The sequence below is a fragment of the Cryptomeria japonica genome, chromosome 9, assembly GCF_030272615.1.
Source record: "Cryptomeria japonica chromosome 9, Sugi_1.0, whole genome shotgun sequence".
Lineage (NCBI taxonomy): Eukaryota > Viridiplantae > Streptophyta > Pinopsida > Cupressales > Cupressaceae > Cryptomeria > Cryptomeria japonica.
In genome coordinates, this window is record NC_081413.1 from 454,295,857 (window position 1) to 454,313,839 (window position 17,983).

Consider the following 17,983-nt stretch of genomic DNA (forward strand, 5'->3'; position numbering starts at 1 on the left):
GATCATCCCAAAGCTTACCAAAGAACCATTTTCTAATGAGAGGTTGTCTTTAGCATTATGGACCCTGCACTTCGACGGTGCAAGATGCAAAATGGGCTCCGGAGCTGATATTTATCTCACACATCCCTCAGGCAAACAGATCTTAAAGCCTTTCCAATTACAATTTGCATGTTCTAACAATGAAGCAGAGTATGAGGGACTATTCCAAGGCCTGAGCCTGGCGGAGAGGATGTGCATTAAAAAATTGAAGGTCCTGGGTGACTCTGAGCTGGTTGTCCATCAAGTTCGAGGGATATCTAGTGCCAAACATGTCGGTATGAGATCCTATCGTGCCAGAACGTGGGATCTAATAGAGAGTTTTGGGGCTTTCAACATTGTAATCATCCCCAAAAATTAAATGTTGTTGCTGGCCGGATGGCCATGATTGGATCACAATTTGACCCTACCATATACTTACTCACCGGCCCCCAAGCAATCTGTGTAGTCGTATGCCCGGCTATTCCTAATAATGATACTCACTGGCAATTTTTTGAGAGCCATGACCAAATCGCTTTATTCATCCAAAAATCAGGAGGATTTGTAGATCAGCTACAACCTAAGGTGAAAGAAGCCTATGGAGATCAGATCATCTAGCTGAAATCTAACAAGCTTCCTAATGGTTTGATCACTCTAGAGAACCTATTTGACCATGATGACACCAAGAATTATAAGTGGAAGCTCACAGCTAGCAAAGGGGATTATGCCAAAATGTCAGTAGGAAGTGGGAGAGTTCTCAAGGTAGGAAAAGGCGTTTCCCCTGAAGACCGACAGAGACAATACTCTGATGAATATATAGGTGTCTTAGCTTGGTCTTATGATGATTTAAAAGGATACGATCCTAGCATCATTTAGCATACCTTTGAGATCGTGGATGGAGCCAAGCCGGTTCGACAAAAGAAAAGGTCGGTCAACCCAAAAATTGAGTCCCTCATGGCTCAAGAGTTGAAGAAGTTGATCGAATCAAGGATCGTTTACCCCATAAAACATAGGACATGGGTATCAAATCTAGTGCCCGTAAGGAAAAAGAATGGAGATATTCGACTCTGTGTAGATTTTCAAGATCTAAATCAAGCGTCTCTCAAAGACCACTACCATTTGCCATCAATGGAGCAATTACTAAGCACGGTGGTGGGATCATAAATGTTCTCGATGCTTGACGGTTTCTCGAGGTACAACCAGGTACTAGTAAAACCAAAAGACCAACACAAGACAACGTTCACCAACAAATGGGGAACGTTCACATACTAGAAGATGCCTTTTGGGTTGTCAAATGCTAGAGCCACTTTTCAAAGGGCCATGGATTTGGCTTTCAAAGAACTCATTAACGAGATCATTTTGATATACTTAGATGAACTAACCGTATTTTCCAAACATCGAGATGATCATCTCGAGCTGGTCTTCAAAAAATGTCTTGAATTTGGGATTTCCCTAAACCCAAAAAAGTGCATCTTCGGTGTCCCTCAAGGCAAGTTACTTGGCATATAGTATCAAAAGAAGGTGTTTCCATTGACCTAGATAGAGTCAAAGCCATAAAAGACCTCCCCCTTCCGGTCAACAAAAAAGGAGTCCAGTCTTTTTTAGGTAAAGTCAACTTTGTTAGTCGTTTCATTTCGGACTTTGTCAGAATTATAAGACCCATCACCCTAATGCTAAAAAAGGATATACATTTCAAACGGACTCCTGAAGCCAAAAGAGCTTTTGATGGAATCAAAGATGCTATATGTTCAGCCCCCATGTTGTCTAACCCAGATATGTCAAAGGACTTCATAATGTATGTCTTCTCTGGCCAGTATAGCATCGCCATGGTGCTAACCCAGAAAGATGTCAAAAAGGAGGGTGAACATTCCATAGCTTTCCATTCAAAGACCCTCAAAGAGTATAAGGCCAAATACAACTTTGTTGAAAAATAGGCCTTAGCCGTAGTGAAAGGACTGAAGAAATTCAGGCATTTCATCGCCTGTAATAAAACTACGGTGTACGTAGCTCATCCTGCGGTTCGGGAATACATTATGGAGGGTGACATCACCAAAAAAAGGGCAAATTGGATCACTAAGATCCTGGAATATGATGTCGACTTCAAGCCAACAAAGCTCATTCGTGGGAGGGCCATTTGCGAATATATAGTTCAAGGATGCAAACCCCGTGAAGATGAAGTGGCCACAGAAAAGGCTGTTATGTTTTCACCTGATGCTCCACAAGCTTGTTGGACCGAGGCCAGGAAGCAATTCATGAAGACCAAAATTTTTCTTGATGACCTCCCTTTCGGAAAGAGAAGGTTTTACAAGCTCCAAAATAGCGGTTTCCGTTTGATAGACAGAGTACTCTTCAAGAGGAATTTTGATGGAATCTTGTTCCACTATGTAGGTCGGAGCCAAGCGGATAAAATACTACATGAATTCCACTATGGCTCCTCAGGAGGCCATTTCTCCACACCTACAACTGCTATCAAAATTACCCAATCCGGATATTTTTTGCCTTCTATGTTCAAGGACATGCACAATTTGGTAAGAGAATGCAAGGAGTGCCAATATTATACTGGTAGAGGCAGAAAAGCAGCAATGCCCCTCAGCCCTATGTCAGTAGAAGAGCCTTTCGCCCAGTGGGCTCTCGATTTCATCAAAATGATCAATCCACCTAGTTCGGTCAGGCACAAGTGGATCCTAACTGCCATCGACTATTTCACCAGATGGTTTGAAGTCATTCCTTTGAGGAACTCATCAAAAAGTGAAGTGTTGGCTTTCCTAGAAGACCTGGCATACCGATACAGTTCTCCCAAAACCATCATATCAGACAATGCGCATGCATTCACCAGCTTGTGAATTACCCAATTCACCCTCGACAGAGGTATCTATCTTAAAACCTCTTCTAATTACTATCCTCAAGGGAATCGACTTGCTGAGTCCACTAACAAGACCTTGATCAAACTTATTAAAAGGATAGGTTTTGAATATAAGAGGGAGTGGCACCATCATTTGAGAAGCGCATTATGGGTAGATCGCATAACACCTAAACAAATCCTAAAAAACTCCCCATATAAGTTGGTATATGGAAAAGATGCACTTTTCCCCATGTCTTTCGAGATCCCAGCCCTGCAGCTACTGAAGTCTATGGAGGTAGCGAAGAATGACCCTATGGCCATAAGATCAGTGGAGATTATGGAGCTAGAAGAGGAAAGGGAGACAGCCTTTGAGGCTCTCCAAGACAGGCAGGAAATCATCAAAAGGTGGTTCGATAGTAAAAAGAGCTCTGATCTAGTTTTCAGCCCTGGGGACCTTGTGCTGAAGTACAATGAAAGGCCGGCGAAGCCCGACCAGCACGCCAAGTTCAATTGCCTATGGGAAGGGTCTTTCTGCATTCTAAATTGCAAAGGTTTCAACGCATTTGAACTCAAAGACATGAATGGAGATCCCCTCTGGATTTCGGTTAATGGTTTCCACCTCAAGCTGTTTCACTAAGCTTTCTCTTTTCGTTTAGTGTATATATTGTATATATTGTGAATAGTTCTTTTGAGTGCCTAATTTATTTCATTTATTGCCCAAGCTAGTGCCAAAGTAAAAGAAATTGAAAAGAATGCCAAACTTGAGCAAAGAAAAAGAAAGTTTGTTATATTAAGCATTTGTGTATTTCTGTTACAATTAGAGAGTAGGCTCTCAGCCCCCCTTTTTACAAAATGTTAATGCAACAGTCAAGTAATGGTGGATCATCGCCGATTCATTGATCTTCCGCATCCTCATCTTCATCCATCAAGAATTCTGAATCCTCACCATCATCAAAAGAGTCCCCTCCTTCCGACCACTCATGGTCAGAATCGCTTCTAGGCTCCCTAGGCAGGAAAACAACAACTAGTTTCGATCGTTTATACAGTGTCAGAACCTGAGGGAAGATATAGTCTTTGGATTTAGTATACCATTTGGTATCTTTAGGGATGGGAACTATCAGATTGACACGCAGGAGGAATTCTACAGCAAGATCGGCATGATATCGATGGGAAGACAATGTCATTATTTCCAGCCCACTGACGAGTGGATGCCAAGCTACTTCCTCATTGTGAGTGATAAACCTTTATAGGTCAGATGGCAGTGGGAGCCCTCAGAAAGGGACATGATATCCAATCACATCCTCTAGTCCACCCAAGTAGTCTCGGGAAAAGAGATCCTTGGTCAGCTGTGAAGCTAGCAGCCCAACCTGACCATAATCCAGCAGTGAAGCTATAAAGCGCGAGCAGATTTCTGTGTTCACTCGGTACCGATCCGTATTATCGATAAAATCCTCTCCGAGCACCCACTTAATGGCAGTAATCATCAGAGGATTTTTCCTCCATGTCATCAGCCGCAATCTTCGATCAGAGATATTCCCTAAGAAAGTGACCTACGCTTTGTTGCTAACAAGCCTAACTAGAGTATCCATGGTTGTAGAAACTTAGTCGCTGAAGCTTGCACTGTATAAAAGGAATGTCTGAAAAAAAAAATTATAGAAAAATTGCAGCTCGAGATGATGAATGCTTGAGGTGCCAACCTTCCTGAATTCCAATGCTCCTATCATTTTTCCATTAATTCACAAAAGCGAATGAGCCTGGATTCAAAGTTCACAATGTCCTGCCAAGTACCTCGAACAAGGAGTTGATGTAAGCAGATGCCATAGTATGTATAGGTACATCGCGATTAAAACTCAACCTCCGCGGGACTATCTCAACTTGCGCAAGCTTCACTGAATGTTGATTCTCTTGATTAAAGAAAAGATCTGTCTGGACATGCCTTTTCCCTCAAGCAGATTCAAGTAACAGTGGGTCGATTAAATGCTTTCTTGGGAAGAGGGAATGGAAGCGCTCATCCTCCTTAAGAGTTTATTGCAGCTGCAAAATGGGTTGGAATGTGTATAGGCGGGTGCTTTCCATTAAGCATTCGCTTTTGAGAAAATCTAGGCACGCAGTGCATTTAAAGAGTCAAGTTACTCTCTCTTCTTCATTTCATCATCTTTTTGTAACCCGAGTGCTTTGCCCTCTCAGATTGTTGAAAATTTTGCAAGAAAGAAAACCACAGAAATAATGGAGGCCGAAGCAACAACCTCAGGCTCTTCTCATGGAGGTTTCTGGGTGAACCTCTCTGGGGACCTCTCATATTCCTCACATGCCATTCCCCCAAAGGCAGAGTATCTGAACACGAAGATCAAGACCAAAACAACCACTCGAAATGCATCCACTGTTCTGGATTCCCTGGAAAATATTTTCGAGCCCGAGGTTCACAAGCATCCTAAAATCCTCGAAGAGGTCGCATGCAGTAGAATGCTCAATCATAGAGTAGAGCCACAATCTATGTCAGTTCATTTCTGGAATAGTGGTGCCCCCCAATTCGTGGTTCCCATGGTCCCATATTGCCCTGAGCTCATAGCAGCTTACACCAATGTTTTCGACCCCACCACCTATTCTATCAACGACTGCCTCTTGAAGGTGGTGATATCTCCAGAGGCTATTAGAGATATGATGTGCTGCCCTATTTTCGAAGGGATGAACGTTTTCTCAAAAAGTTCAATGGAGGAATTTTGGGGCATTAGGAGAGATGCATTGACCTTCTGTCAAAGCATGCTCAATCGGAGTCTGTCTTCTAGACTTCCAAAGTTTCCCCTGTCATATAGAGACCTGAGGCAAGATGATCTCAAAGACATTTCTTCTACTCTTGCCTAGCTGTGCAATTATGATAATGACCGGGATATTACAGTCGCAATGATGGGATTTCTCTTTAAGTGCAGGAAATAAAAGGAACCTTTTCATTTTGACTTCTCAATCACTATGGTCAGGTCCATAGTTAAGCAATTATCATAATTCCATCAGTTGCGGTGCTTCAAGTTTTCTTCGATTTTTAGTCCATTTGCTCTTGCACAAAAATGAAGCTTTCTTCAGCCAGTTCATGCGGTTGGCTATTTGTGATGAGTCAGGGAATAGAATGTCAATGTCCACTTGGACACCCCTCTTGCTATCCTCTTATGATGCATATCAATTTTTAGAATTCTTCTTGACTCTCGCGCTCAAAGATCTCGGTTCAATCCCTGATGAACCATTAGCCTGCTTCTCCCAGGTCCATATGAACTGGATGCAGAATGAGCGTCCCCCTTGCGACTAGTTCATAGGTCGCGACTTTTCCTTCATCCGAGTGCATGGGTTCTCTGAAGAGTCATTCCGTCCACCTACCTATGTTATTGAGAGAACCCTGGCTATCAAAATCGTGCGGCAGTTGGTGAGAATTGAAAAGGCTATTGGAGTAGGTAAGCATGATACCTCCATTACTGAAGATCACAAGGTTATCGGCCCAATCACTCTAGTACGGAGGAACATTGCGAAGGAGGTATTGACGTCTAAGATAGCGCAACTCGGTCTAGCAGTTATTGATGACTCCTGGAGCTATGACCCTGATGGTTGCCTCAGCAAGAGAAAGAATGGTGTAAAGCATGAGCCTTGGAGCTCATGGGAGGAGCATACAAACCCCCGGGTTGACGACCCGAGTGTGTATGTGGGTCCTGATAATTTTCTCGTTTTAAGATGCCTCCCATGATTGAGTTTTTATTCGCCCCTACAAAGATTGAATCCCGCAAAGCCTATTCCCCAGGCAATGCTAGAAAGTATGAAAACTTTAGCCTTGCCTAGGAAAAAGATGGAAGACTTTTGGGTCTACCAGCAAGAGGTGAGTTAGCCTAGAGCTAACATTGGAAATGCCCCATTGGACGAGTGGTTCGAGCAGGAATGGTGTCAGCTAAATAAATCTGATGATGAGATAGGTGACAACTCCTCACGCAAGGACTCATCCCCCGACGTTGCCCTGCGGCAGAGGGTAGAGGTTATAAGTTTTGAAGGGCAAGATTTAGAGCCTCAAATTCTCCTTCCCTTAGATAGTTCCGCTTGCTGGCCCTATTCCCAGGTGGGTAAAATGCAGTCTGAGAAGCATTTGCGTAGCTCCCCTCTGAAGAAAAGGCAACATCCTAGTGCAGCAAGGAGGAGTCCACTTTCTCAAATCCCAAAGATGTCCTCAGATCTTCAGCGGTCAGTGCCTTCCACGGTTCAGGTACGTCCTCCTTTATCTTTGTCTCCTACTCAGGTTGTTTCTTCTGTTGTCCCCATCACCATAATGCGAGCTCAAGTTAATACTGCCCTCACCTTGGCCCTTGCTGGGACACCAGTTGAACCCCAAGATGTATTCCCGCAAGCCTCCATTCCCTTCCCGACTCTGCTTTTATCCCTGTAGTTTTTCCCACGCAGATGTCTGAAGCAACCTCCATGTTGCGTAGGCTAGGTTTTGGAGAGTCCCCTCCTCTAGTTGTGGTAATAGCATCCACAAGCCCTTTTTCATTGGGATCTCCCCCCTTCGTCCCATTATTTTCCCTGTCAGCCCTAGCTCATCCCATCCAGACTACTTTCTCTGGGCCTATTTCGTAGTTCCCCTTTACGGTCCCCCCTGGCGCAGCTTTTGCAAGTTAGGCTATTGACAACCCAAATGATTTCTAGTAACAAGTTTCTTTTTCTAAGGCTTCTCGCATTGGTAAAACGGGCAAGCGAAAAGAAAAGGAAGGTGCCCGTCTAGCCCGTCCTCATCTACAGATACATTCCAGTGAGGAGAAAGATTGTCTTTTCTTTGCAAACATTTTTCCCAAGGTTGACAAGGCAGAGTCTTAGATGAGACCGAATGACTACACATTACATGCTATCGGTGTTAGCCTTCAAAGTGCTACAGCCTCAAACAAGGTAGAAATGATGGAGGAAACCTCAAAAGATGTATCTTCGGATTTCATCAAAAAGAGTCGCTATGTGGAAAATATCCAAGTGGAGAATGCCAATCTCCGAGAATCCCTGACCCAATAGACAAAAAAAGATAAGGCCTGGAGCTCAAAAATCAATCACCTGCAAAGTCTGCTGGCCCAAGACAATTCGGAAAAAGGGAAGCTGCAGTCAGCCTTTAATAATGTGAGCTCTCAATTGAAGGGCCAGGAGGCGATGAGAAACGTGGCTCTGAAGGAGTTGTAGGAGGACTCAGAGATTCAACAATTAAAGATGGCCTCCAAAGATGCTACTTAGGTGCAAGTGCAGCTGCATGAAGAGGTTCACTTGAAGGAGGATTATGCCTAGCAGCTGAGTGAGGCTCAAGTGTTGTTGTCCAAGGAAAGGATGAGGTTTGAGGTAGAGATGAAAGCAAAAGAGGCTAGCCTTGGGCAATCTGATAAGCGCCTTCTAGAGGTGGAGGCTCTTTTGCGACATGAGCAAGACCGAACATTGCAGCTTCAGTAGACAGTGCAAGATGGAAAGGCTTGAATCCTCACTCTAGAAAATCAGGTGATTATTGAATAGAACAAATGCAGGGAGCTGAAACAAGAAGTGATTGCAAAAGGTGATGAGGTCTCTCAATTGCTGAGCGTTCTGCCTCCAGTGCAGGTTTCTTAGGACTTTTCGACAATTCTAGTAGAATTGTATGTTTCACACTGGGAGAAGACTAACCAATATGGCCCCTCACTTCAGCCTGTGTTGAGATTCATTTGAGAAGCACAATCCCTTTGTGTAGAAGCGAGAGCTCTAGTAAATAGTTTGATGGTTGTCTTGGGTCCCAAGATCTCTGTGGCTCGGGACTTGATCCAAATGTTGTATGCAGCTCAAGATGATGAACTGAGAGAGAAGGGAATAGCCAATCGCAGGTAGCCAATCAAAAGGATGAATGTTTTCATCAATCACCACAGAATGGTCATGCATATATCAACTGCACTGGAACCATTACAAATCTTTGTCCCAGACATCAAGCAGTGTATAGAAAGGTTTGTTTCGTTGGGCTTGCCTTCCCCTTTCTCTGTTGATGGTTTTGTATTAGGGGTTGAACAGTTATCAAATCAAATTGAGCACCTACAGCAAGATAGATCTTTCATCCAAAACCTGAATGACCCTATCTCAGCTGAGGATGTAGAGCGTCTTCTTCATCCCCTTGCCCAACTCTACGCTCTTTTAAAGTTGGTCCATGATGAACCCATAGGCTTATCGTTCTGTGAGGTCATCTGCTTGGATCAACACTATCAGAATCTGGATGCGCAAGCGTTGCCTTCTGAGGAGGATTGGTTGTTATTGCAGCAGGTCTCCGACCTACTCCATCCCGTCTTAGCATGAAGTCTGGTCTTCGAACCAGCAATTTTGGGTTCCTGTATTTTGCAGGCAAAATTTCCCTTTTTAATTGCCAAGAAATGTTCACATTAAAATCCCCGGGGTGACTTTTCAGTCGGAGTATCCTTTTTTTCCTCTCTCAACTTTCAAGTAGTGCGTAGCGTACAAGACAAGTGTCTTCTCGACATTGCCCCCTACGGTCCCTTTTTGGCATTTGAGGATTAGAGTAGCGCGATGATGACAAATGGAGAGGTTTTGCTGACTGGGCTTTTTTCAGGGCCCACCTTGTAGCACAAACGGGAAAGGGACACCTGGCATCTTCGCGTTGGCGGATGCATTTCTTTTTGGAATTTTTGCAGAAGAGGTCTCCCTTCTTGCCGCATTTTCTTCTGCGGTTAGCAAAATCTTTTCTGTTCGGGCCAGTATGAAGATCATCGCAAACAAGTAAAACAACAACCTCGGGGCCATTTTGCTAGATGTGACCTCGTGGAATGACACGGCTTGGTTTTTCTGTTCAGGGGTGGTTATGCCTGTTTGGCATACTTTGGAGCTGTTAGCAGAGCCGCGGGCTCTATTTATGCTTGTTTTTTCCCTGTTGTAGGGGTTCAGTAATTTTAAGAAAAACAATTAAGGATCTTAGATAATTTTCAATTTTTATAGTTTCCCAAGAGGAAGGTTAATCAAAATTGTGCCTACGGCCTTTGCGATTGCCTCTTTTGGATGCTTAAATAGGCTTTCCTATGTTTTTTTCCTGTATTTTGATGACTTTAGAGATATCTATCTAATACTCTGCCTATTAAACTATGTTCCGCACTTGTTATCTGGTGGATGCATGATATATGTTTCTTTATATTTTTTCAAAAGAGTCTTAATTGTATCTTAATTATAGTCATGTTCGGGCATGTAGATTGTTGAATGAGCTTTAAAACCGTGTGTTTCTTGGTTTTATATGCTATCCGCTTTTTATGAAATGTTATGGCACATCGCCTCCTTAGTATAGATCATTTTTTTTAAGTTTCCTTCTTTTCCCTTTTCCCAAACCCCCAAGGAAGAGTCGGCTTCTCAAATCTGGAGGTAATTTAGTGACTTCCACGTAGTAGGTCCCCCATCACTGAATTTCCCATAAGGTTGTTTGTTTTCAAAGTAAAATTTAGAGTCAATGGGTAAATTAGTCAAAAAACACGAATAAGAATAATAATAATACATATATGCATATGAAGACATTACTACAAGTAAAAAAATCAATGCCTTAATTTATTTAAAATATAAAAAAAAAAAAATGATTATAAAGTTAAGTAGATTGATATTTTGCTATTGTTTTTGTGGAAATTCATTCTAAAACATGTAATTTACTCGATGTAGAGAAAGTTTCAACATGTTGTTTTATGTAGAATAAATAAATTTGGGACCCTATATAGGGGTCCAACTTGCAGGCTTAGAAATCTAGGCCTAATCCATAGGATTTTCATAATTTGAGTTACAATGTGCATAAACATGAACATGTTATATAAAACACAAAATAAGGGTTGTAATTTAGCAAATGTACATGCATTATGACTTGGTATAATGCATACACATTATGGCTCACATGCAATTTTAGAAGCAAAAATGTGTTATAGCTTAAAATATGTATTTGGACACTTATTGACCCCCTATCTTTGTGCACTTGCATTCTATTACACACACACTTCTAGGCAACACAAACAATACTCATATTTGTTTATAGAATATACAATTATGATAATTGGTACACATCATCTAACAACTTTAGTTTGGTTGAACCTATATAGATAGTGATTGCACATGATCTATTGATAATCACCAAAGTATTTCAAGTTATGTGTTCAAATTGAAATAAGGACAAGTTCATAGTATTTAAAGAATCAAAACATAATTTCAATGTTTTTAGATGAAGTAGAATACATCATAACAACTTCAGCTCTCTTAAAAAGAGTGTTTAACATATTAGAAACAAAAGCAAAATATGACCATTGAAATTTTTTGAGATAATAATTTTACACTTACCAAAATAAATTAATCTTTCATATTCATAGCAAAAACTTTAATATATATTATCATTTTATTAGAGAGCTGATGCCAAATAGTCCAAGTCAAATTAGAGTATTGTAGATCCCAAATAGTCCAAGTCAAATTAGAGTATTGTAGATCACATGATCAGATAGCAGAGCTATTTAATAAAACACTATCCAAATAATATTTTGATGACTCAACACTATTCAAATAAGGTTTTGAAAGGTTAAGGAGTTAATTACTTCAGCATCAAAACATGATGATACTCTGAATCAAGCGTAAGGGAGGATGTTAGAGCTATAATCTTGACTCAAATAATACAATGTTTTGAGTCAAGCTCAAAGATGGATGTCAGAGTCAGCCTACAATATCAGTTCACTTCGATTTGATTCATTTTGGTTATCTTGGGATAACAGTTACATCTTAATTAGAATGCTTTCAATTACTCTTTTATCAGCGTTTCTAGTATATTCATTTCAATCACTATTGTATTAGCAAGGCATATAGTTTTATGTTTGATGGATAATGGGAATACAATTGAAGTGCTTGTGTATGCTCTGAATTTTGAAGAACAATTTATTTTTTACATATTAACGTGTGCAAATTTTGTGAATGTGTAGGTTATTTCAGATCAAAATAGCTTGTCTGATTTGTTTTGTATTCTGCAAGAAAAGAAAGCACATAACTGCCCTGTTCTGAATAGACCTTTCTATCAAAGACCAGGGCTTTCTGAATAGGTTGATTTCATCTAGTTCCCTATGGACAACATTGTTTCATGTGTGTTTTCAGAGCTGATCTTTCCAATCTTTACAATGTTCATATAATTTACTATGCACTGGAGGAAAACACTAATAATTTGATTGGTCATCCTTTTACAAAGGGACTAGATAAAGCTATTGAACATAGCGTAAGAAAAACCTAAATTGCTTGTGCCAGAAGGCTGGACACAGCATACCCATTACTTGCGCCATGGCGAAAATAGAGGCAGGCTATTAGGAGAGTCGCGCTTGCCCAGTACACCATGATTGCTTCTCAGGTTATAGGGCAAATTTCTTGATGGCGAAGGTTTTTGGGAGGGAGGAGTTTCGAGCATGCGACGTGCAAAATTCCTAGTAATAGGCCCTTGTTCCCTGTGAAAGGGAACTTTAGGACTGTTCCCTCTCATAAAAGCTCCACCTTCATCCAAATTTAGTGATGAATGTTGAAATGAATAGTCAGCGAGTTGGGTGGGAAGACTGGTCTTGGCACTTGTACCATTTTCTGCTCTTCTTGAGTTACTGTTAAGGGAATTCAAACACCCGATTCCTGCTTTCTGTCTCTTCTCCAAAATATCCCACAAAAAATCATCTCCAAATTTTTCTTCCTTTTCGCGGCTCACCTGTAAAACACAAAAGATCACTACAAACGAACCATCCCAAAATGAAAACAAATTAATAAGTGGGTTTTTGTAATTACCCTGTGATGTAATGTGTATCCATCCTTTTTTGCCTGCAGAATTGAACTGATTCTGTTGTCATTTGGCCACAGAATGTCTGTGGCAGTTTTCGGCTTTGAAAATTTTTGTGCGCCCCTGTTTGGCCACATTTCATTTATGGAATTCGTTGCTCTCTGCGAGAACATCCAAGGAATTTTAATGTAGCCTGTGAGAATTACTGCAAATTGTAAGAAAGGCGACTTTTGGGCGAAGATTTTTCAACTAGAAATTTAATTGTGAAGGTTTAAATTAGGTTACTAGCCTGGCGCATTTTCAAACAAAGAACTTTTTTTTTAATAGGAAGTTCCCTGATTTTTAAGAACACAGCTCGAGGGAACTAAAGGTTTAAATTAGGTTACTAGGCTGGCGTATTTTCAAACAAAGACCTTTTTTTTTTTTCAGGAAGTTCCCTGATTTTTCAGAAATGTTTTTAAGACGTCTGAACATCACAGCTCGAGGGCCCTACAGACGTCGTTATAAACATCACCGAGATGGCAACGTCTACACTGAGAGGGGCGTTTTCTAGATTAAAGACCGAGTATCAGAGGTAACTAGTTTTTTAGCGTATGAAATAAAGATAAAATTCCAAGCCAGTTGTTACAATTAGGCTATGATTTGATGGAGAGGGTTATTTAAAAAGATTAATTGGTTTTTTTGGAATATTTAATTTTTGATAGGTATGCGATTATATTATTTTTATAAGAATAGATAATGTTAAATTTAATTTTGAATTTTTAGAAAATTAGTGGTTCTATAAATTTTAAGTCATTATTAATGTAAAAAATTTGTAAAAATTTGTTTGGAAAAAATAATTTTCATTAGAATTTTTTAGTTTTAATAGTTAAATAGTTGGTGGCTCTATAGACTTTTTAATAACAATTAATATTAAAAAATTGAAGGTCATTTAGTGATGTTATGTTAAAAATACTTTATATTGGTGGAAAATTTTCTAAAATTTTTTAGTCCCACCCATATAACAGCTGATAGTTCTATGAATTTTGTAACAGCAATTAATGTTAAAAAACTATGTTCCTTGTAATGACATGTAAAAATAAATTATAAATATTTTTGTATTGTAGAAAATTTGAACTCCACACCATCTAGATGTTTACAACATAGACTTTGTCATTAACTCATTTAATCAATCAAATGAGTTAACCAATAGAATTACAGACAACTACCTCAACAAATTCATAATCTTGATTCAAACAAAAGTGAAATATAATATATTCTTAACAACAAATTCTTAGACACAATCACAGAAAAAAAAAAATTGAATAATCTATATCACTGTACAATAGCTAAACAAGTCCTCGATTATTTAACAATGAGATTAATAAAATGTTGACTATTTAGCAATGAGATTCATAAAATGTCTTAAGTTTTTGTCTTCTAGTTAATTTGTCAAATAATGGCTACTGTTGAATTCATACTAGAACGATTTGAAAAACAGAACATTGATATAAAAAAAATTACGGTGACAAGAAGGAAACTTGTGGTAATATAGGCCAAAATACCTTATCAGTGGTGAAAATCTCTGAAGAAATCGTATTTTTATTTTGAGATGACTTTTTTAGCAGGAGATTTTCTTCCCTGAGCATTGACAATTGACGATCGAAATTCTCTGCCTTTTGCAATGCTTCGTCTCTTTGCAACATTATTTGTCTGTCTTTTGCACACAAAGCCTGCTTATCTTCAAGTCTTTCAGCCTTCATTTCTTTAACATCCTTTTCTAGATCTTGAATTCGTTTAAACTGAGTTTTCATGCGCTTGCGAAATTCTTCCGTTTCTTCACCTCTCTTTAACAATGCATTCTTGAGAGACATTCCCATTTTCTGCAGTTTATTTTCCCGTTCCTTCAACAGTATTTCAGAATTCCTTACCTGCAGCAAAAGTCGGTTATTTGCTGCCATTAAGGCTGGCAAATGTTGAACAAAGTTTGTTTCCATCTGTTCTACAAGAGACTGTAATTGACGGACGAGAGACATTATGCCTTCGGAGCTCAGGCGTTTCATGTAGGAAAGCAAAGGCTGGCACATGTGACTTGCAAGATCATCAATCATTCCTTCCATTTCTTCTTTGAGCTCACCTAGCCCTTTCCTAAAGCCGTCAAATACAGCTTTCTGTAGTTTCAAGACGATGGACAGAAGAGCCTGGCAGTAGAATAGACCATAAATTTTTAGAGTTTCAGATAAAAGTTATCTGTCAATATTTAAGTCCATATATATTTAAGTCCACACACATGTATATGTGTGTGTGTGTCCTTATTCCTTGAATAAAATTCCTAAATCTTCTAGAACAAACTTGTTAAAACGATATTCCCATTCCTTTTAGAGCAATCACGCGGAAAAATGAAAATGTCTTGCATTCTGCTTATGATCAATCACCTAGCTTTGAATGTTTTTGAAAATATAAAATATCCGTCAGCAGCTGACATCCATTTACCAGCGGAAACTGTGTTCGATACTTCCGCCTGCTTTCTTTTATTTATACAATTTTTCAGATTTATGTGACTACAAAATTTTTATTTAAAAAAGAAGATGAAGCTTCTTATATAAATAATTTGAAGTGACCTGAAAGCTCAGAGCTTTGCATGTAAGGAATTCAACGTATGCATTGGAAACTGAAGAAAATTTAACTTTTAATATTTCCACACAATTTTCTAAAGATCCTGGACTATGGAAGGTTCAAGTCGTCTAGGAAAGATTGTCATATAAAAATGGAAAGTGATCTTCATTTTCAAATGGCTAATTTTCTTCCCCTCCTTTATGTTAAAATGGATAATTTTCTTAAAAACATTTGAATTTTTTTTCATAAATGTTAGATACTAAAATTATCCCTACCTTGTAACCTTGTTCTAAAATTGAAGGGTTTAAACTGTCTTGATCTGCATTAGAAAATGCATTCTCCTTCATGTTCTGTACTTGTTGATGAAGGCGCATGGTCTCTGACACAAATTTATCCTGCATTCGCTTTACAAAACCCTGATGATCCTCAAATCTCTGTATCAGATCTCGTTCTTGTGACCTCACTAAGGATTCAATCGTCTTAAGCAACAGCATTAGCTGTTTTACTTGACATTTTATTGTATACAAGATCTGGTCCGTGTGGTAAGCAGCTTTGTCCTTGAAACTTTCCCCCTGAAAAAGCATATTCTCTCATTTTCAATAGCTCGAATTCAGACCAGACCATCCAAATTTGGATTAAAAGAACACATAAGCAGAGAATAAAAGAAAATTCTGAAATGATTTCAATCTATTTACATTTGTACATTAACTTTATTAACCTTCTTTCACTGTTTTCTTTATCACGCAGGAGTCCAAAATTTTGAGATCTCCAAAAAATTTACGGTGTCTCCAAAAGTTTTACGGATGATCACCTGAAAACTTATGAAATATTCTCTTTTCTACCAACATTGAGGGGCTAAGAATTTAATTTTTTAAGCTGAATATTAGATCCGTGGAGTGATATTATGTAATGAGAGAACAAATTGTTCTATCCGAATCACAGACAGTAAATTTTGGAGCTCATATCATCTAGATTTGCAGAACGAGATTTTTTCAAAAATATTGAAATATTTATGAGAAACTTTAGCTTTCAAGGCGTTTCTTACCTCGGAGCGCTGAAGCAACTTTTGTGTGCTGCTCAGAACGGATTGAAATGTTTCACTCTCAACACCAAATTCTCCGAGCTGCAATCCAAATTCAATGATGTTTCCAATAAATAAGCTGTTTCTCTTATATTTTAATATGATTCGAAGGAAGGGTAAAGATTCTATAATTTTACCATTTCAAAATTGTTTGTGAACACGACTGTTTTCCGGCCATCCTTTTCCATTTCCTCCACCTTAAGATCAACCAGGCGTAGCAGAGGAATCGAAATATTTGTGAAAACATCTTTTGCCTGCAAAGTTTCCAGAATTAAAATTTGAAAATAAGTAAAAAAATAAAACAGTTTCAGAATTTCATATAAACTTAATTTAAGATACATTTTAAATTTCGACATCGAATTAAATTTAACAAACAAAAACGGCAAATACCGCTTGAACTTTCAGTGCATTGCACAAAAAGAAACAAAAATCTCTACTTACTGCAACAATTGAAAAAGGTTTCATGGATTACATATAAATTTACGAATGTTATTAAATATTTTCCAGCACAATTAGAAACTAAAGAATTCTCCAGTCTGCTAACAGGAGTTTAACTGAAAAAGATTGAAAAGCAATACGGAGTAACAAGTTTATTACCTCTCCCAGGCCTTTAACAACTTCAGATTTTAGCTGTGAATAAGTTTTCTTTGTTTGATGAAGGCGGTGTAAGGTAAATATCAGTTTCTCTCTGAGCTTATGAGATATAGATGGTGTACTGGACATGGCGATTGATCTGGAAACTTTTCCGAGCTCCATTGAATCACTTTTCTGCTTAATTGAAAGATCAAAACCATGAAAAAGTCTCAGAAATTTGACGAATTTTTTTCACACTTTTCCTCCTTTTTAAAGTCTGTTTTCAATTTCGTTCTTTTTTTTGCCTAAACTTATTTCGGATGTCATGTCATACTCTTGTCCTCCGAAAAAGATACGTGCGCACGTCCCCTACGTCCCAAAACATTTTTCTTATTTATATTAATAGGAAAAATATTTATCCTCTAATATTTCAAAAAAAATATAAATATAAATATAAAAAATAATAGGTGCTTAAATAAGGAGAGTTAGTGTAAGATTATGATGGTTTAAACAGTGGTAATGGAGGAAAAAATTATGTGAAAGTTTTAGGGAAAATCATGACTCCTTTCAAAAAAAAATTCCTTTCAAATTTCAATGGATTTCATGAAGAATAAACTTGACAGCTCATTCAAATGGATATTTATTTTGGTTTTAAAATCCCTCTTACCTCTCTCATTCCAAAAACAATTGCATGGAAATTAGGTTTGGAAATCTCAAACTTACTTTTTTCATGTAAATAATGCATTGGAATGTTTTCCTAGTTTTTCTTCAATTTCACTTTTGATTTTATTGATGTTTTTAATCTAAATTTGATAAAACAAAAAGGGTATATCTATAAAATTCTCAAGATTCTAAAAATAAATTATATGCTTGCATATAAATTTAATAAATTATTAAAAAAAAAATTACATACACTAGGCTTTAAAGTGTCAAATCCTAAAGATCATACTATAAGATTCATTGATTACATGTCCTTGAAAAAAATGATGTTTATATTTTTTACCAATTTAAAATGGCTAGATTTCTCTAAAATTTACAATTAATTATATACTTAAATATATTTCATATCTCCTGGTGTCTTTTATTGATATCT

General features: G+C 38.4%; 1 protein-coding gene across 1 annotated transcript; it reads right to left on the bottom strand.

The window, feature by feature from the left end:
• Positions 1-11,813: 11,813 nt before the first annotated feature.
• LOC131026778 (uncharacterized) lies at positions 11,814-17,236 on the bottom strand. Its single transcript, XM_057956753.2, has 7 exons — positions 16,915-17,236; positions 16,455-16,571; positions 16,282-16,359; positions 15,512-15,808; positions 14,186-14,821; positions 12,650-12,802; positions 11,814-12,572 (listed from the first exon to the last, which is right to left on the bottom strand). The coding sequence occupies exons 1-7, from the start codon at positions 17,071-17,073 to the stop codon at positions 12,153-12,155; spliced, it is 1,860 nt and encodes a 619-aa protein (XP_057812736.2). The 5' UTR covers positions 17,074-17,236; the 3' UTR covers positions 11,814-12,152.
• Between the last annotated feature and the right edge of the window lie 747 nt (positions 17,237-17,983).